This window comes from Balaenoptera ricei, chromosome 15 (genome assembly GCF_028023285.1).
Source record: "Balaenoptera ricei isolate mBalRic1 chromosome 15, mBalRic1.hap2, whole genome shotgun sequence".
NCBI classification, from domain to species: domain Eukaryota; kingdom Metazoa; phylum Chordata; class Mammalia; order Artiodactyla; family Balaenopteridae; genus Balaenoptera; species Balaenoptera ricei.
Window position 1 is genome coordinate 60825892 of NC_082653.1, and position 21914 is coordinate 60847805.

The following is a 21914-nucleotide window of genomic DNA, read 5'->3' on the forward strand; positions in this document are numbered from 1 at the left end:
AACGCCTTGGAAACTCATTTTCCTGGGTTGATAATATCTACCGTGCACGTTTATTGTGAGAACAATACATAATATAATAATGTGCTCAGCAGTGTGCCTGGCGAGGCAGAAGCACGTTAGAAGGATGACCCCAGCAGTAACAACATCTGTACTCCTAGCTGCACACGGTGCTGAGTGCTTCGCCTGCATTGTGGTGTTTCATCCTGTGGTTCTTTGGGGTTGGGGCTATTACTGTGACTATTTTACAACAGGAGGAAACTCAGCTTTCAAAGGTAGGGTGGTCTCACCTAATTCTATGGTTCTTATCCTGATGCTCTTGTCTCCTAATTTTGTGTCCCCAACCCTGACCTCTCCCCTAAACTCTAGACTCACGTGTTTCTGCATTTTTGATATTACCTCTTAGACATGGTTGTATCAAACCTAGCTTGTCTGAAAACCAAACTCCTGGTGGTCACTCGCCCTGCTCTTTCCCCAGTCTCCCCTGCTCAGTCAGATGATGGTTCCATTCTGCAGGTTCCTGAGGCCAAAAATCTTGGTGTTACATTGACTCCTGTCTTCACCCAACCCCACATCAAATCTGGCTTTTCTTTCTCGACCTCTTCTACTGCTTGTCACACCCATTGCTGTCCCCATGGTCCAGGCCAGCATCATCGCCCCCTGCCTGGACCACTGCCATAGCGCCCTAACCAGCTCCGTGCCCTGGATTCTCTCGGAAGAAGATGCTGCTACAAAGTTAGGGGCACAGGAGGTGCCCTGGGGGATAATGCCTGTGAAATATAAAGGGGACAGGCGGCATCGGGCAGGGAGAGCCTCAGATTTGGATGCAGATTTAACACAGTTTTGCCCACCCACCTTGGTGGGGAGCTCTGTGCAAGGATTGCTCATTAGAGGGGTCCCACACTGCCCCGAGGTACCTCTCTGTGCTCAGCCACTGGCTAGGGCTGCCCTGGAGGAGTAGCGCATCTGGAAGGGGCTGCAGCTGGCGGTTGTCAGCTAACTGCACTCCTTGCTACTGGTAGAGCAGTGAGTTCTCCCTTGAAGGGAGACCTGAGCTGGGTACGCCCCCAGCCACTACACCTCCCCTCCCAGCTTCCACACTTGCCCCTTCATAGAGCCAATAGAATGATCTTCAAAAAAAAAAAATAAGTCTGATCATACCACCTTTTGTTCAGAGTCTTCCAGGGGCTTCCTGTTTTGCTCAGAATAAAATACCATAGCCTGCAAACCCCTGCCATCTCCTCTGTGGTCTCATTTCCTGTCGATCTCTTCCTCATGCATTATCCTTAAGCCACACTGGCCTTCCTACTGTTCCTGGAACACATTAGGCCTATGCCTACCTCAGGGCCTTTGCACTTGCCATTCCCAGGAATGCTCTCCCCCCCCAGGGCTTTGCATGGCTCACTCCCCCACTTTATTCTGGTCTATGCTCAGATGGTACCTCCATGGTGAGGCCTTTCCTTGCACTTTATATAATTAGTATTTCTCCACCACCATGCTTTAACCCTCCCGGAGCACTTCTTACAGCCTGACATATTAAAGAGTTATTTTCTGACTCCTCCCACTAGAGTGTAAGCCTCATACTGGCATTCCCCACCGCCCCCCTCTCCGCCCCCATACATCCCTGTATTAAGTATCTAGTGTCTAGTGCCTGGCATGTGATGAATCTTAAGTAGCCAGTTGTTGAGTGAAAGGATGCAACACTTGCCCAAGGTCACTCACTGGTGAGTGGTGGGGCCAGACTTTGCACCTGGTATCTGTCTGATTGCAGAGCTCACGCTGTCTCATTCACCGTGCTCTCCCCCTGCCTCAGCGAGTGCTTGGAGGACGGTAGATGCTGTTATTATGAAGACTGTTTCCTTTGCTGGAACAAGTGTGCGTACCTGCTGTTTTGTAAGGATCACAGTCACCTTACCCAGGAGGAACTGTTCTCCTTTGGAACCTGCACGTGTCCCAGATTCCCATCACACCAAACCCAGCCCCCTGTTATAGGACCCGGCACACCTCCTTTTGTGTATTAGAATGTTCAAGGGAACCATCTCTGAATTTTAAATGGTTCTTTATCCTCTTTCACCACCAGCATCTCATACTGTTTGCATACGGGTCAGGCTAAGCTTGTTCAAATTGAAAGCAAAACAGTAACCTTATCGTACTGTTTGCCATGCTGCTCTCCATGGTATCTGAAGTTTTGCTTAAAATAATTTAGGCAAAACCCCCCATGTGTTCTCTGGTGCTTTGCCTGCTAGTGAGACCAGCATAGTGTCTGCTTATTTCAGGTGACTTATCACAGACGCCTCGGCAGGCAGCAAGGAGGTGAAAAACTGTCACTTTCCCTGAGTTTAAATGACCTGCTATCGGTGCTAACAAACCCACAGCTCTTCTGGAACATGAAAAATAGTTCTGATTTAAAGTCAGTGTCTTTGTGTTTCTACCAAACACAGTTTCAGTGTCTATTTGGATTTAAAGAGAGAAGGCTTATTATTTTTGCCAAATTTTTTCCATTTGGAGTCTAACTTCGATAATTATGCCATCAAGGAAATACTGGAGAAAACTGCTGACTACTCAGAGTATGTGCAAGTGAATAAAGTGTAGATGTTCCTGTGAATAATGTGGATATTCACTAGGTTGCTTGGGTTATGGGGCATTCTGTGCTAGACAGACAATGTAGATAGCTTCACCTTTGGCACAAACCTCAGCTGGCCAGACTGAGTTCTATATGGAGGCTCCAAAGTGCTGTGTAAGATGAAGCAATATCATTGTTTTATTTATATGAGAACCCATTGTGTATGGATGTAGCTTTCAAATTTCGTTTAGCAAATTTAATACAGCCCTTACCCCGTTTTGCTTTTGGACCTGTGTTTATGTTTTGGTCTTTTCAACACAGTCCCCTCCCCGCCCATCCTCCCAGGATACGTTCCAAGAGCCCAGGGGATGCCTGAAACTGCCCATAGTACCACATCCCATGTATGCTGTTTTTTTCCTGTACTAATGGGCAGGTCGTATATACAGCATTGGATACTCTGCCCAAAGAGGTGGGTGAGTCACATCCTGGGCAGGACAGAGCAGGGTAGCGTAAGGTTTCACCATGCTACTCAGAATGGTGCATGATTTAAAACTTACAAATTATTTATTTCTGGAATTTTCCATTTAATATTTTTGGACCACGGTTGACCACAGGTAACTGAAACCGTGGGAAGTAAAATTGCAGATAAGGTGGGGGGTGGCTACTATACAGCTTAAGTTTCTTATCCACGGTTGAAATATCTAACCATGTGGGTGAAAGTTTCTTTCTGTCCTGTTGGGGACCAGCAGCTGCCCTCTTCGTGCAGTGCTTGAGCAGGGCAGAAGGTCAAGTTCTGAACACTGTCAAAGTAACTCAACATATGGACCAAGATTGTTAATGAAACAATTTTAGGTTTAAGATGGCATAGTCTTGTACTCTGGAATTCAGAGTGAGCTATTTTGGACACGAATAGAGTTGCGTCCTGGGCTGTTAAATTGTCTGTCTTTCTGTTCCAAGACTAATAGATCACTCTCAGGAAATAGGTATCTTAAAACAACAACAACAGACTTGAAGTGTGATCAGTCACAAATGTTTGTATCGGGTGTTCAGATTTGACCTGCAGAATTCAATCGCAGTTGGTCCTCTCCAAGTTGATTGGTTTACTGGAGGATGTGCAGAGTGTGTGAGATGGTGCTGTGAGCTGCCATTTTTGGCTCTCAAATGACTTGGCGTTACTCACACTTTTATTATGCTGTCTTCCTTGAACGCCTGAATGTTCTCTTGCTCCCGAGGCAGATGAAATCTTCTTGACTTGAAAATACACAAATCAGATGGTGGTGCTTGTACAAACTTCAGCTAAAGGGACAGCTGACTTCTGGTGCCTCGCCACAGCTCACCTTGCCAGTAGAGAGGCGGGGAGTGTCTAACCAATGAGATGGCTCCCCTCACTTTCCTAATATTAATCTATAAGCTATAGAGATACATCTTTATCCACTCATCTGTTGATGGACACTTAGGTTGCTTCCATATCTTGGCAATTGTAAATAATGCTCCTATGAACACTGGGGTGTTTGTATCTTTTCAAATTAGTGTTTTCATTTTCTTCAGATAAATACCCAGGAATGGAATTGCTGGATCATATGGTAGTTCTATTTTTTTTTTTTTTTTTTTAAACCTGAAGTCCTCAGAGGAGCCCCCCCTTTTTTTTTTTTTTTAATAAATTTATTTATTTATTTTTAGCTGTGTTGGGTCTTCGTTTCTGTGCGAGGGCTTTCTCTAGTTGCGGTGAGCGGGGGCCACTCTTCATCGCGGTGCACAGGCCTCTCACTATCGCGGCCTCTCTTGTTGCGGAGCACAGGCTCCAGATGCGCAGGCTCAGTAGTTGTGGCTCACGGGCCCAGTTGCTCCGTGGCATGTGGGATCTTCCCAGACCAGGGCTCGAACCCGTGTCCCCTGCATTGGCAGGCAGACTCTCAACCACTGCGCCACCAGGGAAGCCCGGTAGTTCTATTTTTAGTTTTTTGAGGAACCTTCATACTGTTTTTCACAGAGGCTGCAGCAATATATATTCTTGCCAGCATTTGTTATTTGTGGTCTCTTGATGATAGCCATTTTGATAGGTGTGAGGTGATGCTGCATTGTGGTTTTGATTTGCATTTCAATGATGATTAGGAGCGTTGAACATCTTTTCGTGTGCCTGTTTGCCATCTGTATATCTCTTTTTGAAAAATGTCTATTCCGATCTTCTGACCATTTTAAAGTCGGGTTGTTGTTGTTGTTTGGTATTGAGTTGTATGAGCTGTTTTTATATTTTGGATATTAGCCCCCTGTTGGTTATATTATTTGCAAATATTTTCTCCTATTCAGTAGGTTGTCTTTTTTGCTGTTGTTTATGGTTTCCTCCGCTGTGCAAAAGCTTTTAAGTTTAATTATTTCCCATTTGCTTATTTTTGCTTTTGTTTCCTTTGCCTTAGGAGACAGATCCAAAAAAATACCGCTGCAATTTATGTCAAACAGTGTTCTGCCTATGTTTGCTTTTAGGAGTTTTATAGTTTCTGGTCTTACATTTAGTTCTTTAATTCATTTTGAATTTATTTTTGTATATGGTGTGAGAAATGTTCTGATTTCATTCTTTTACATGTATCTGTCCAGTTTTCCCAGTACCAGTAATTGAAAAGACTGTCTTTTCCCCATTATATATTCTTGCCTCCTTTGTTGTAGATTAATTGACCAAAAGTGCGTGGGTTTATTTCTGGGCTCTCTCTTCTCTTCCATTGATCTATATGCCTGTTTTTATGCCAGTACTGTACTGTTTTGATTGCTGTAGCTTTGTAGTCTTGTCTGAAATCGAGGAGTGTGATGCCTCCAGCTCTGTTCTTTCTCCAGATTGTTTTGGTTAAATGGGGTCTTTTGTATTTCCATACAAATTTTAGAAGTATTCTAGTTCTGTGAAAAATGCCATTGGTATTTTGATAGGGATTGCATTGAATCTTTAGATTGCCTTGGGTATTATGGTCATTTTAACAATACTAATTTTTTCAATCCATGGACACAGTGTATCTTTCTGTCTGTTTGTGTTGTCTTCAGTTTCTTTCATCAGTGTCTCATAGTTTTCTGAGTACAGGTCTTTTACCTCCTTGGTTAGATTTATTCCTAGGCATTTTATTCTTTTTGATGTGATGGTAACTGGGATTGTTTTTTAAATTTGTCTTTCTTTATAGTTCATTATTAATGTAGAGAAATGCAACAGATTTCTGAATATTATTTTTATATCCTGTAACTTTACTGAGTTCATTAATGCGCTCTAGTCATTTTTTTGGTGGTATCTTCAGGATTTTCTATGTATAGTATCATGTCATCAGCAAACAGTGCCGGTTTTACTTCTTCCTTTCCAATTTAGATTCCTTTTATTTCTTTTTCTCGTCTGATTGCCATGGCTAGGACTTCCAACACTGTGCTGAATAAAAGTGGCGAGAGTGGGCATCTTTTTTTTTTTTTTTAATTTTTTTATAGCTACTTTTTATTTTTATTTATTTATTTTATTTTTGGCTGTGCTGAGTCTTCGGTTCATGCAAGGGCTTTCTCTAGTTGCGGCAAGTGGGGGCCACTCTTCATCGCGGTGCGGGGACCGCTCTTCATCGTGGTGCGCGGGCCTTTCACTATCGCGGCCCCTCCCGTTGCGGGGCACAGGCTCCAGACGCGCAGGCTCAGTAGTTGTGGCTCACGGGCCCAGCTGCTCCGTGGCATGTGGGATCTTCCCAGACCAGGGCTCGAACCCGTGTCCCCTGCATTAGCAGGCAGATTCTCAACCACTGCGCCACCAGGGAAGCCCGAGAGTGGGCATCTTTATCTTATTCCTGATCTTAGAGGAAATGCTTTCAGCCTTTCAGCTTTTTATTTAAAAATTTAAAAAAAATTTTTATTTCACCAAATAAAATTGAGTTTAGTTTTTTAAAAAATTGAGCTTTTGTACATAGCCTTGTGGTAAAAGACCTGATACTTCTAGCCACCATCTTCCCCCATTTCCCACTCCTCACAAGCAACTGCTTCAGACTTTTTTAACTGATTGTTTTAGTAGTTACCTTGATATCTCTGAATGTGTGTCTATTGCCACTTGTTGATTTTTTAGTTGTAGGTGTTGTTTATTGATTTCTCATTGTGGAAGATGAAAGGTAGCATTCTCTGATCCTCCGTGCCCTTGAACTGTGTACACACACAGACAGACATATACACACACACACCCTCCAGCTGTCATATAATCTAGCACAGTCATGTAATCATTTTGGTTCGATCCATGATCCATGATTACATTATTATGACTCTGAAAATGCTCTCCACAGTTGAGCCATGAGATACATGATTAGTATTTTTAGACAACTTGTAAATTTCTTTGAAGTTAATAATTATCTGTTTTTGTTTTTTAAATTTTGTTGGTATTCTGCATACTTATCACTAATTTGACTTCAAATTTTCCCTCAGTTATATAAATCTCAGTGTTTTCAAACACTTGAGTCATCAGTGTCATCCTGAGGCAGTCTCTCCTGGGGTCCTCTGACCTGTAGCTGGAAGAAGCCTGACTACTCTGTGGGCTTGTACTCTCCAATTCACTCCTCCTTTATTGAGATATAATTCATATACTATACAGTTCACCACTTTAAAGTGCACAGTTCAGTGGTTTTGGTATATTCACAGGGTTGTGCAACCATCATTTTCTATTTCCAGAACATTTTTTATCACCCCAGAAAGAAACCTGATACTCATTAGCAATCACTCCCCATCACTCCTTCCTCCCAGCCCTTGGAAATCAATACTGCTCTGGACATTTCATGGAATCATGCAGTATGAGGCCTTTTGTGTGTGGCTTTTTTCACATAACATCATGTTTTCAAGGTTCATCCATGTTGTGGCATGTGTCAGTACTTCATTCCTTTTTAAAGCTGAATAGTAACCCGTTGTATGGGCATACCACACTTTGTTTATCCATTTATCCATGATGGCCTGCAGGTTCTTCCCACTTTGGTTATCATTAAGAATTTTCTCAAACTCACTTTTGTGTTGGATCTCCTATATCTTGGCATCTCTGTCTTCCTCTTCCTAGATTTCTTCTCTTCTTTGGGTGGGAGGTAAAATTTTTGAGAGGTTGCATGTCTGTAAATGCCTTTACCTGCTTCTCACATGGTTTGGCTTTGTAGATCATTCCAGGTTGGAAATAATTCTACTCAGGACATTGAAGATTCATTGTTTTTTAGCTTACAGTGATGCTGTTCAGAAATCCTATGCCATTTCTGATTTTTTTTTATCCTTTGTAAAAATTCTGCTTCCACTTCAGGAGTTTGTACCCTCTCCTCTTTGTCTCCCGTGTTGTGGAATTTCACTGTGAGCACGTGAGCATCGCTTATCATCAAGCTTATCCTCAGTAGAGCTCTTCAGCTTCAACACTCGTGTCTGATGGTTCTGGGACATTTCTTGAGTTATATCTTTGACTTCCTCCTCTCTGTGTTATTTTTTCTTTCTTGAGCTCTTCTCATTTGGTAATTCTTGATTTCCTTTTTTGTTCTCCATTTTGTCATCCTCTGGCTCTATTCTCTAGAAATTTCTTTACTGTCTATCCCTTATACGTGGTATTCCGTTTTTGCTGTCATAGTTTTGCTTTCCAAAGGGCTTTTATACATTCTGTGTGTTCTTTTCAAGTGTCTCCCTCTTCCTGTTTCTCAGCTGCACCTTCTCCTCTCTCTCTGGGAGTATTACCGGTAGTTTGCTTTTGAAGTGTTCTTCTCACTTAATAATTTTTCTTTCCTATGTGTTGATTTTTCTATTTGTTTATTCTGGTCCCTGTCTTTCATCTTAGGTGCTTGCCTCAAATGTAAGGTGATTTCTGGCTGTCTTCTCAGATGTAAGAGTGGGGTACTAAAACACTGATTAAAAACTATCTAAGATCATTTCTTGGTGGGGTGAGGGGCTGTGCCATTTTCCCGGAAAGCCTCCCACATTGAGCCCTTTCCTCTTTGGCTGGTAGATTCCTAGGAAATTACTTTCTGTTCCCTTGCTTAGAGGTATATGCCTGCTGCCTGCTGCTCTGGGAGTGGGGAGGGAAGAAGAATGGAAAAACTTCAAAAGTTCAGTGTGCATTATTTTTACCTCTGTTTTCAGTAAGATACCCCTACCTCAACTCAGGCGCAGCTACTATTTTTTGGGGTTTTTTTTTAACCTTTTCTGGAGAATAAACCCCTAATCTTCTGCTAGTTGCTTCTTAAGGCAGACTTTTATCCCTTCTTTGGACTTTTAGCTGGTGTTCACTCCCGCTCCTAGAAGTGTCTTGTGTTAGCAGTTTATGCAAGTTTTTCATTTTAATCAGATTGTGTTTTGCAGTTGCCCACTTGTAGCTGAGAATGAAATTTTCTCAGGTCTGTCAGGTTCCTCACCAGTTACCTACCTTCTTCTCAGCTTCTAAAATTTTGTTGTGTTTTCTCTCTCATTCTCTTTTTCTTTAAAGGTGGTGCCTTTAGAAGGAATTATTTTTAATTGGTATTTTAATGAGATTTTGAGAGGTTGTGAAGGTAAATTAACATGTTCAGTCTGTCAACTTTAACAGGTTGTTACTGGGTCACTCCTTGCAGTAGTGGCTGGAGCTATAGTCACTGCTGGGATGGAAACCGCTTAGGGTTTTATTCCAGTATGTTCTGTATTGTCACTCAGGGGCTTTGCTACCTCCGGGGCCCTGACCAGCTGTGGCCTGATGGAGGCTCCGTGAAGGGCTGAAGGTGGAGCCACTGGTCAGTTCAGGCCCAGCAGCGAGTCCCATTTTTGCTCAGCTTTTCCCCGTGTTGACTTCTCCCTCAGTGCCTGACCAGAGCCCGTGTCTCTCGAATCCCAGTCCCTGGGGGGCTCACCTTAGCTTCCTGTTCTGCCTCACTGCTGTCTCAACACACTTGGTGGGGCATCCAGGAGTCTCATCTCAGGACAAACAGGCATCTGCATCTGCATCCCTGATGCTTGTTTTCAGATGTGGGGTGAATCCATAGTCACACTGCTGGGTCTTCTTAACTGCTCGTGCAGGAGTTCTCCACTGCTCTTCTTCTCCTACTTGTCTTGGAATTATCTGGCTCTTTCCCAGTTTTTATCTTTTTACTCTTCTCTACAAAGTGAGCATATGTGGGTATATACCTGATAGTAGAAACAATGCATCTACTGTGCTAATTCTTTTTTTTTTTTGATTGAAGTATAGTTGATTTACAATGTTGTGTTAGCTTCAAGTGTACAGCAAAGTGATTCAGTTATACATATATATATATATATATTTTTCAGATTCTTTTCCATTATAGGTTATTACAGTTCCTTGTGCTATACAGTAGGTCCTTGTTGTTTACCTATTTTATATAAAATAGTGTGTATCTGTTAATCCCAAATTCCCAATTTATCCCTCCCCTCCTTTCCCCTTTGGTAACCATAAATTGGTTTTCTTTGTCTGTGAGTCTATTTCTGTTTTGTAAATAAGTTCATTTGTATCACTTTTTTAGATTCCATACTTAAGTGATATCATATGGTATTTGTCTTTCTCTGTCTGATTTACTTTACTTAGTATGATAATGTCTAGGTCCATCCATGTTGCTGCAAATGGTTATTGTTTCATTCTTTTTTATGGCTGAGTAGTATTCTATTGTGTATATGTACCACATCTTCTTTACCCGTTCATCTGTCAGTGGACACTTAGGTTGCTTCCATGTTTTGGCTATTGTAAATCATGCTGCTATGAACATGGGGGTGCATGTATCTTTTCAAATTAAAGTTTTCTCTGGATATATGTAACTCTGTTTTTCGCTCATACAGCTTAATATGAAAAAAAAAAAAAACCCAATCAAAAAATGGGCAGAAGACCTAAATAGACATTTCTCTGGAGAAGACATATAGATGGTCAACAGGCATGTGAAAAGTTGCTTAATATCACTAATTATTAGAGAAATGCAAATCAAAACTACAATGAGGTATCACCTCACACCAGTCAAAATCGCCATCATTAAAAAGTCTACAAACAATAAATGCTGGAGAGGGTGTGGAGAAAAGGGAACCCTCTTCCACTGTTGGTGGGAATGTAAATTGGTGCAGCCACTATGGAAAAGGGTATGGAGGTTCCTTAAAATACTGTACTAATTCTTGTGCTGACCTGAGAGTCAGTATCTCATGAAGATGTCTTTGCATTGTCATTGTGCATTGGTTTTAGAGTTTTTCCAGAAGCTTCCTTGGTTCTAAGTGTAATCTGAGCCCCGTTACCATTTAACTTCAGGCTCTAGGCAGGCGCTATCTCCTGGAAAACTTTTTTGTTGGAGAAAAAGAAATTTGACCAGTATAAAAGATGCAAGTGTAGGCTCTTATATTTGCCAAAGCATTGTCCGTTTTCCCCTGAAATGGAAAGTAGCTACAAGATCGTTCCCCAGTCTCCTGTGCATCTGTCTCTAGGACAGTTATTGCTGTTCTTAAATACAGCTTATCATTTGATTTACTGTACTTCTGTGAAAATGATGCAATGCTGAAGTAATTAGTAATTGTGATTTTTTTTTTCTCCTTTAACAAGAGCTTTCTCTCTGGAGAAGCCATTTGGAAAAAGAAGAATTTTTTTTTTTTTTTTTTCAACTGGGAGAATTAGTTTTGATTACTGTTAAAATACTTATGGAATGTTTTTCTTTTCCTAAAGTTGTACCAAATCTTTGGAATGTTGATGGAGAAGTTACAGTTACTGACCAGAAGCCGGGAGAAGTTGCCGAGGAACTAGCAAGCTCCTATGAAAGAAAGCTCATTGAGGTAAGGGTGGCAGAGTCTGCGTTTATTCCCAACATTGGCTGCTTTGGAGACTTTTCAGACATAGGCCCAGCCTGTTAAACAGATGTTAGCAAAACAAGCAGTCACACACTCCGCCTCCCACAAACAAAACACAAAATGATAAAAACCATTGTAATTGATAGAGAAAAGTAAGAAAGTAAGGCATGGTTCTTTGAAATATATCATTTAATTAGAAACCTGTGGCAAGGAGATAAGAGAGAAAACGTGAAAAATAAGAAAACAATTGTACCCTTGGATTTGGAGAATATTCAAAACAGAAGAGAATATCACATACAACTTTGTGCTGAGAAATGGGGAAATAGGGATGAGATGGGCTGTTTTCTAGGATCGCATTCAGTATCAAAATTCATTGAAGATGACGCAGGCTACCTGAAGGGACCAAAAAAATCTGTGGAAGAAAGTTATAAAAGTTAAGAAAGGACTGTATCCCAAGAAGGTAGCAAGCCTGGATGGTTTTATGGTGATTTTCAGGACACCCTTCAAGGTGTATACAAAAAGCCCTTCACTATTTATATTTTCTTAGAGCATTTTTTATCTATATCTGTACCTTGGTTCAAGTGTGTATCACTCCAGTACAAAAAATCTGACAAAGATAGCAGAAACAAGAAAAGTATAGCCTGGTAGCATTTGTGCATGGATACATCACAATTCAAGAAAGGTATCGCTCTGTCAAATTCACTCATATATTAAAGGAATAACATATATAAAAAGTTAAAATGTATTTAAGATTTCTGGGATGGTTTAACATTAGGAAATTCATCCATTAAGTCCACCCATTAATAAATCAAAGGAGAAAAACAGGATATTTATCTTGATAGGTACTAAAATGTCCATTTGGTAACACTCATCATCGATATCTGATAAAATATTCTTGGTAAATGAAGAATAAAGGTCCTTTTTTGGTATGATCAAATGTTTTTGTCAGAAACCATTAATTATCACCATACTCAATGGTAAAGCTGGGAGAGTAAGTTTTTGATTAGGTAACTAATATATATACAGGTGTGTGTATGTGTTGTGGTGATCCAGTGGTGGTAGTATTTATTACAAGTCATGTATGTTTGTGTACATACACACATAAAAGTATACACCTATACTTAGTACTTTCTAAATCTTCTACGGTGAGTAAGTTTTATTTTTGGAATCAGAAAAACACCCACAGTTGCCGTGGAGACGTGCCTGACCTGGGGTGGGCTTCAGGGGTAGGGCCTTTGAGGAGCAGCCCCTGAGCTCATTCTGGTTCAGGCTGCCATCCTTGTAGTCTGTTTCCTCTGTCTCTAAATGACCTCGAAAGAAGGGAGCTGACTTTAGAAGCAACGTGAGTTCTAACTCAGGTGAGCTCAAGGGAAAGCAAGCCAAGGTCTTCGCCAAACAGGCAACTGGGGGAAGAGTTAAAAACCGGGATGGGAGGGCCTGGGCACCGGGGAGGTGGTCCCTGCAGCGTCTCTGCCCACCACTATGCCCACCCGTGGACCTTCATCCAGAGGGATCATGAGACCGGAGTTGGCTGTGGCAGAAAGCCTGGGTGGAGAGGGGAGTGGGCCCCTTACCCTCAGAACTGTGACAATCCTAGTGGACTCCGGGTCTCTGGATGGGAGAGACTCTTTCATCTCTGTATTCTCAGTGACTGTTTGTTGACGGGCGGTGAATTTAGCTAAATAGCCCTTGAGTGAAAGTATTTGAACTTCTCCCGGGACAGGGATGGCTCCGGTTTGCTGAATGAAGGAAGGGCTGCTGAGCCAGGAAGGGTGAAGGGTTCTTACCAGAGTGAAAGGGGAGCTTCTGTCCCTTCAGGGGAACCAGGGTGATGTGTCCACTTGTAAGGATGTGGTCAGACCCGCACGGCTTAGAGACCAGTGCGCGTGTCCCTGGATTCCATTGGGTGCCGGGCCTGGGGCAGTGATCTGGGGGGTTGGCATGCTCATCAGAAACTCGGAGGGGCTTGGGAGGAAGTGACCGGCTGCTTGACCCACTGAGGAAGCACCGTAGTTCATTCATGGCCCGGCTGCTTGGGTGGATGGTTGGTTCATTCAGTGTTTGTTGGGTGCCCTGTTACCACCCATTTTGACCATGAGAAAGCCTCACCACCTCACTGCGCTCCAGCTGTGATGTGCGGGGAAGATCCAGGTGTGATGTGAAGTTACTGTCGGATCCCCTTGCGTCGTTGCTCTTGTTGCCTGTGAGAGAGGTAGCTGTTGAACTCCCACATCAGGGTAAAAGACTTCTCTTGCCAGCCTTAAGCCTTCTTTCACGTCCTTCTGTGATCCTCTTGCCCTGGGAGCAGTGGAGTCAGTGGCTGTAGTCAGCCAGCTGGGAGAGAGGTGAGGTTGAAGCAGGGATGGTCCTCCAGGGGCATTTACTACGCCGCACTGATTTTTCATTCTGTTTTTGTTTGCAAAGTGAGATCCTGTCAGTGATCTCTCATCTCTGAATAACATTAGTGTTTCATTTCACCATGACTTTTGCCGAACCCTCTTTGTTGGCATTAATCAAACCCGTTCTTCGTGATGCTCGGCTGTCATTTTATTAATGGGTTGGTTTTTACCAAGAAAGAGTTGTAAACGTGTGTTGGAGTGGAGTAATAAAAGGATGAGGGGGAAGAGTTGAGGCATTGCTCTTCCCATTTCAAAAGGGCAAAGGAAGAAAAAACATATCATTTAAAATAATATGACTATTTAAAATACCCCAACAATTGAATGACTCTTCTGTGATTCATCCCAACGAAAAGGGAGTTCCTGAACCTTCTTTCTCTAGGTGTCTTTCAAAGCATTAAAACCATTGCACCCACCTGCACACATACACAGCACGCTGCACGGACAGCTCAGAACCCAAAGCAACACCATATGTAGTAGCTGGTGAGAGTCAGGGGCCCAGGACAGGAAAGACTGTGCAAAGATTGTTCCTGACACCCTGTGGTGGTCAACTTTTGAAAACAAGAGGGAAAAGAGAATCCTGGCAGGTGTAGGTTAATCTGGCAGGGAAAGAACACTGCTATCAAAACACTCATTATGTAAGAGCCGCTGTAATACTAGCAGCTAGCCGTCAGCGCACACTTTCAATTCTGGTTACTGTGCTAAGTCTTTACGTCAAGTCGATGAACTCTTGCAATCCTCAGCAGGGTTCCTTGAGGGAAGGTACTGTTCACAGATGGGGTTTTGAGAAGTGAAGTAGCTTGTCTAAGACTTCTCAGCTGGTAAGAAGCAGAGCTGTGTCCGAATCCCTCAGGCCATCTAGCACCAGAGCCCAAACCCATCGTCCTGCTGTGTTCTGGAAGGCCAGGCTCAGTGAGAAAAAGAGACATCTAAGAGAAGGGCCAGTCACTCGTCCCATTTGAGAGAATGCGTGGAGGGAGGTGAGGGTTGCCAGCAGTAGCTGACAGAAACATGGCACATCGGCTGTTTGGCATGGTGCTGGCGGGGCCTCGTCCCACACCCTCAGTTACTGCAGGAGGAGGGAACGCCTCCCATCCGCCCTCGGACCTACTCGATTCTGAAGCCACTTGCAGTAGAATGCCAGGCTGGGACGTTATCTTTTTTACTGTATGTTCATTGCCTCATTCGGCTCCAGCATATAGTAGGAGCTCTGTAAGTATCGAATGGGATGACAGTCTGTCAGGTGGATTCGGCTGTTCGGGGTCATGTTTAAAGAGTGATGGATGGACTTCTCTCCGCTCTCAGGCCGAGAGTGGGTTGTACAAGGCACCCCTGTAGCTCAGAGCATCCTGGCGGAAAGGATTCCATATCTAATAAGAGGAAGCATGGCTCTTTGGAGGAGGCACACGTTTTTCTGGCGGTCAGTTTTAGGGGGAATTTGAGCTTGGAGAGTCTGGAGGGGGAGTCCCCTTGAGAGACAGATGGGCGCTACCAGCTCATGTAGCACATACTTACTGACTACCTCCTAAGGGTCCAGCCTTCAACTTCCTTTCTCTACCCTCAGTGGCCTCCCCTACCCTGGGAGCAGTAGAGTTGATGATTCTAGGAGATGAGCCACGAGAGGTATGAGTCTGAAGCTGAGACGTTCCTCAAGTGGCGTTTTCTTCCCTAGACTGAGTTTTCCTTCTTCTTTTGATTGCAAAGTCCTTGATGCTTCATCCGTGGGTAGCATCTGTGTAACCAAGGCTTGTCGTAGGTTACAAAGATGAACAAGACACATTGCCTGCCTCTGGGGAAGCTCCCGGCCTGGGGGGTGAGGCAGACATGTCCGTTATGATCATTAGGAAACAGGCTTGACGTGCCAGAAGTGCACACATAGAGTGATGCCTGCCTCATGGGCTCCTAGAGCTATGTCTTTAACAGCAGTCTAGCAGAGCTTGGGCACCTAACTGGAGCTTCTAGAACGTTCCTCCCCTTTTCTTTGGGGTTGTTAGTGATGACACTCGGAAATTTCTTTTGTCCACTTCCCATCCCTCCTGAAGAGCTACACATTAGAGGAAATGGATTTGTTCTCACCAAGGTTTTTGAGGATAAAAGATACTGGACGCGTCCAAGATAGATCTGCTCTAAGATTCTTCTTTACCTCCTGCAAGTGCAATCCTTTTGGTTTGGATTCGTCTCCAGAGATTTTTCCATTCCTTTCTAGCAGTTGCCATCAAGAAAAATGTAGAATTGTTGGTGGCATTTGGACTTTGGTCCTGCGTCACCTCCTGCAGCCTGGTGGCTTGGAGAGCACAGGTGTCCCATGTCAGACTCAGTTCAGATTGGTCCCTCACCGCCATGCATTCGTTCCTGGGCAGGCCACCTGAGCTCTCTAAGCGTCAGTTTCTCTTTCAGTAAAGTTGAGCTGGTAATACCTACTGCTAGGGTTGCTTTGAGGATTAAATATAAAGAATCAGGTTCAGGACCCGTAGTGGACAGGAGTGCTTTCTTTTCTTCCTTCTGTCCTGATTTCCTTTGGAGGAATGATGGCCCCACCATGTCTTGCCGTCTTGGTAGGAGAGTAAATCTTAGGTACTTTGGCCCCAGGGCAGGCATGTGACCTGAGCCAGGGCAGTTGGGGCTTTAACTCCTAAATTAAACAAGACTGGCAAGAATGCTTGAGAGGCCATTTATTCAGTAACTGGGTCCTGATAACTCTCCATTTGTTCCTGTGTGAACTGGCCAGAGCTGTTCTGGTTTCAGGTCCTTCTCTGGGCCAGGTTCTCCTAATTTCCTGACTGTTTACAGTAATTCCTTGGTAGCTCAGGTTAGAATGTCTGTTACTTAACCTCCAAAATGCCTTAGTTCATGTGAAGTTTTGTAAATGTCTGCAATCCATAGATGCTGTTTCCTCTTCCTCTCCTTTGGGGCTCCTTGGTCTGCCTTTTGCATACTGTCCTAGGCCTTGATCACAGCCCTGCTTCCGCGTCGTTTGCTCGCCTCTGCGCCGTGTGCAACACAGCCCGTCCGTCCTCAGCAAACAGACCTTTACTTCCTCCCGTGTGGAAGGACGCAGCTAGCTGTTGATTGAGTTTTCAAATTATAGGATACTTATCATTTACTGTGTGAATGTAGTTAGCCCCTGAATTTTTGCTCATGGGTGAAATAAATGTGTATTAGCGGCATTTGTTCTCATTATAATGGCAGAGTTACTATTAATGGAAAAGTAAGCTTAAGCATCAAGCTGGTAAAAAATACATTCATAATCACACGCTGTGGATAACTCTGAATGTGATCATCATTTTAATAAAATGGAAAAGTTCCTGAAGCAGCCAGGACCTTGGGAGCAGTTATACCACCAGCACTGGCTTCATAAATTGGCACCAGTGGGTCCCAACACTCTTGATGTATCTGGGAGTCATTTTTATGCAAAAGAAAAACAGGCTTTTAAATAAAAGACTGGATTCCGTGTAAGGACTCAGGATACAGAACTCTGAGCTGACATCTCCATCAAACTGCTGCTCAAAATGAAGAGTTTGATGTGAATTTGTTTTTGTTTTTTAATATCTCATGATACTGAGCAGATTGAGACCGGGCTGTCACCTCGTCAGGGGAAAAAAGTTTGCTCACCACGTAAAACTGGGTGTTGAAGCAAAATTGTTATGTATGAATGAAAATTGGTAAGGAGTTCTCCCTTCTGGAGGGATAGGGGTAATGCCCACTAAAGTGTGAATGACTAACAAGGCCAAATCTCCAAGGAATTCTTAAAATCTTTTTATTATGGAAAAGATACAAAAATGGAAAATTTAGAGGTTTAATCAGCCTCTAAATACCCATCATCTGGCTTCAGCCGTTAATAACTCCTGGTCAATTTTGCATCATCTCTGTCCCATCCTACTCCCAGTCTCTTGTGGTATTTTGAAGCAAACCTGAGTTTTCATATCATTCCACTCCTATTTCAGGCTATATCTGTAAAATATAAGAGCTCTAAACAAAACAAAACAAAACCACAATACCATTAAAAAATCTTCTAAAGGAGGCCCATGCGAGTCCTAGCAAATCTCAGATTGTGGAATATCAGAGAGAAAGAGAGAGAGAGACTGACTGACTTCTTTTAACAGAGCACCTTTTAGGGGGCCTGAAAAATGGTTCCTCACCCAATTCCAGCGTGTGTGTGTGTGTGTGTGTGTGTGTGTGTGTGTGTGTGTAGGCTTTCCCACACCAGCAGAGTGTCTGAGAATTCAACTGAATTCTGACACTATCTACCCAGAGATAGCATCAGATTCTACAGGTAAGAGGCCAGTCCCACAAGATCACCCTCCACTGCAGACACCAGTTGTGAGCCCAGATTGTTACCTGTGCTTCTGACCAACTGGCTATAAATCAGAGGTTCCCAAGACGACGAATTTGCTAGAGCGTCTCACAGAACTCAAAATTTTGCTGACTAGATTGCTGGTATATTGTAGAAGGATATAAGTCAGGAACAGCCAGATGGAAGATATACATAGGACAAGGTATGGGGAAAGGGTACCAGCATCCATGCCCTCTCTAGCCACGCCACTCTCCCCACATCCCCATGTGTTCACCACCCTGGAAGCTTTTGGAACCCTGTCCTATCCATAAAAATAGAAGCTTCATTACAGAGGCAGGAATGATGAAATCATTGACCATTGGTGATTTTTTTTTTAACATCTTTATTGGAGTATAATTGCTTTACAATGGTGTGTTAGTTTCTGCTGTATAACAAACTGAATCAGCTATACGTATACATATATCCCCATACCTCCTCCCTCTTGCGTCTCCCTACCACCCTCCCTATCCCACCCCTCTAGGTGGACACAAAGCACCGAGCTGATCTCCCTGTGCTTATGCAGCTGCTTCCCACTAGGTATCTATTTTACATTTGGTAGTGTGTATATGTCCATGCCACTCTCTCACTTCGTCCCAGCTTACCCTTCCCCGTGTCCTCAAGTCCATTCTCTATGTCTGCATTTTTATTCCTGTCCTGCCCCTAGGTTCTTCAGAACCGTTTTTTCTTTTTTCTTAGATTCCATATATATGTATTAGCATACGGTGTTTGTTTTTCTCTTTCTGACTTACTTCACTCTGTATGACAGTCTCTAGGTCCGTCCACCTCACTACAAATAACTCAATTTCGTTTCTTTTTATGGCTGAGTAATATTCCATTGTATATATGTGCCACATCTTCTTTATCCATTCATCTGTCGATGGACACTTAGGTTGCTTCCATGTCCTGGCTATTGTAAATAGAGCTGCAATGAACATTGTGGTACATGACTCTTTTTGAATGATGGTTTTCTCAGGGTATATGCCCAGTAGTGGGATTGCTGGGTTGTAGACCATTGGTGATTGACTCAACCTCCAGCTCCTCTCCCCTCCCTGGAGGCCAGGGGGTAGGACCAAAAGTTCTAACCTTCTAATCACAGGATTGGTTCTCCTGGCACCCAGCCCCCATCCTTAGGTGCTTCTAAAAGTCATCTTATTAACATAACAAAAGATACCTTTTATCATTCTCAACACTTAGGAAATTCCAAGGGTTCTGGGAGCTGTGAGCTGAGAACTGTGGCCCACAGTAAATCACAGTATCGCAGGACCCCTTGCTTCCTGTTCCTTCCCCTCAGTTTGCTGAGGAAGGAATCTTAGCACCTAATTCATATGAGATGGCCAAGCCGAGGTCTTCCTCCCCTTTGCTTGGCTTTCTATGTTAATTCCAGTTAATATCAGCCACAGCCCTGTCACCAGCACAGCTGCACTGACTCTTGGAAATGGAACAGGTTGGAGACAAGGAGGTGTTGATTCCGGATGCAGGTAGCAGTAAGTGGCAGCTTGCAGCAAGCAGCAGCAAGCAGTAGCTGGAAGCAAGATCTTAGTGTCCGGACTGGGAGTCTTAACCGCTAGACCACAGGGGCCAGCAGCTAGGGCCTGGATCCCTAGTTCTTGCCTGTCTTGTCAAGGATGAATTCAGGTGAGGAGGCAGAAGGTAAAGAGAAAAGTAAAAAGTTTATTGGAAAGACAGAGTACATGCAGAAAGATGCAGGGGTGAACTCAGAGAGAGAGTTGCGCCTCTGGGAAGTTTAAACCCTTTATAAGGGCACAGTTTTCCAGGTCTTTGTCTTCCAGCCAATCATCTTGTTTTGTCCCCCCTGGCTAATTTGTCTCAGGACCCTCCCCTTAGGGGTGCAGGCACCTCTCAGCCAAGATGGGTCCCAACGTGAAGGCATCTTGGAAAAGCAAGAGTCACCATGGCCTGGAGTTGTCCCCTGACTTTTGACCCCCAAGGAGCCTTTCTGCACATGTGTGGTGTCTCCCTTGCCCCAAGGAGGGGGGAAGCAGAGATCCCTTGATCCTTTACTCAAACAAGGTTTTGCCCCTGTTCCTGCCATGACTGTTATCTTAGGACATCCACAAGAGACAAAGCTTGGCTGTTTACCCTGTCTCTGTCATTGCTTCCATTTTGGAGAACAAACAGGAGGCTGATTTTAAATGTCTAACCTCAAACCCATCTATCTTCTGTCTCAGGAAGTGCAAACAGGAGGCTAGTTGTAAGTGTCCGGCCTGCAACCCACTTTTTCCTGCCCTATGAAGTGTAAACGGGAAGCTAGTTGTAAATGTCTAACTTGGGGCCCATCTATCTCCTGCCTCAGTGTCACCATGGCTTGCAGGTTTCCCAGTGCTTGGGTTTCCAAATGCTTGGGCACACGGGCCTCCGCTGTGCCCTTGTGCGTGAATGAACTAGTTCCCTAATGAAGATCACAGGCAGTCCAGTACTTTATTCAAAATATTTTTTGTGTGTTTTCTCTTCTTATTTTTAATATTCTATTTTTAAAATTTGAAGTATAGTTGATTTACAATATTGTGTTTCAGGTGTACAACATAGCGATTCAGTTATACATATATATGTGTGTATGTGTATATGTGTGTGTATATATATATGCATATGTTCTTCACATTCTCTTCCCTTATTCAAAATATATTTTCATTATGGGAAGTTTGAATGTAAGAATAGCCCGAAGAATATAATGAGCTTTCACGTACCCATCACCCAACAGCAATGGTGGCCAAGTCATGGCCAATCTCGCTTTGTCCATATATCTTCCTACTTCCCCAGCTTCTCATAGATAACGCTGAAGCAAGTTCAAAGCACAGCGTTGTTTCCTCCCAAAGTATTTTGAAATATATCTCTAATATAACATAAGGGTCCTCCTATTTTTTAAAAGAAAAAAAATCCTATAATATCACACCTAAATAAAAATTAGCAATAATTTCTTAACATCATCAAATATCTGGTGAGTGTTCAAATTTTCATTTCAAACAAATGTTTGAATAAGTTTCCAAATGGGGTCCATCCACACATTGTAATCAGTTAATGGACCTCTTAAATCTCTCTGAATCTGCAGGTTTCCCATCTGTATCTTCCCTTCTCTCCCTTTCTTCTTTACTTGAAATTTATTAAAGAAATGAGATTGTTGATCCTAGAGAATGTCTCCCACCAGTGTTTTTTGAGAGTCTGTCATGTGCTTGGTACTCTGTGACCTCTTAGGCTTTTGGTGACATTTAGTTAGAGAAAAACAACCCCCAAACATCGATGACAGCGTTGGTAGTAGCAGTTAGCATAAGTTGAGGGCTTATTCTACTTTTAGGCCCTGTGCTAATAGCGTCACATTGGATTGTCTAATCTAATGTTTGCTGCATCCTTACAGATGAGGCATCTAAGGCTTGGAGATGACAAGTCACCGGCCCAAGGTCCCAGGGCTTCACGTGTAGACCTAGGATGTAACCCTGGCTGTCTGACTCCAGAGTTAGTTCTCTTCCCCTCATGCTTAGCTAGAAACAGGAACTGTTGCCAAATCTTGGCTCCCTGTGCACCCATGCCGGATAAAAATACGGAGACAGAGATTTGGAAGATAAGAAATAGAGAGGCTTTTTATTTTCTTTGCCAGGCAAAGGGAAGACACAGTAGGCTAGTGCCTCAAGAACTGTGCGCCCACTCTGCGGAATTACAGGGATTCTTACAGGGGAGTTCACAGTCCAAAGTGAGTGATAAGGATCAAAACAGTGAATGTCTTGCCTTCTTCTTCTTCTTGCATTATTTCAAAATTAGTCACCGCTGGCGTCAGGAAACCCAGTAATTGGGTCCATTAGTCTCTGGGTTATCTGTCTGGGAGCTCCCTTCTGGAAAGCAAACAGCTACAAGGGGTGATTTG

The 21914-nt window shown here is 43.3% G+C and overlaps 1 protein-coding gene across 6 annotated transcripts in view; it reads left to right on the forward strand.

Annotated features, from left to right (window-relative positions):
- Positions 1-21914, forward strand: part of SNX29 (sorting nexin 29) — a 557678-nt gene that overhangs the window by 261803 nt on the left and 273961 nt on the right. For all 6 annotated transcript variants that reach the window (XR_009497586.1, XR_009497587.1, XM_059896907.1 and 3 more), the window contains one exon: positions 11190-11296. Coding sequence is in view for 4 of the 6 variants with exons in the window: in XM_059896907.1 (XP_059752890.1) it covers positions 11190-11296 (107 nt within the window). In the remaining 2 variants the exon portion in view is untranslated. The remainder of the gene's footprint in view (positions 1-11189; positions 11297-21914) is intronic.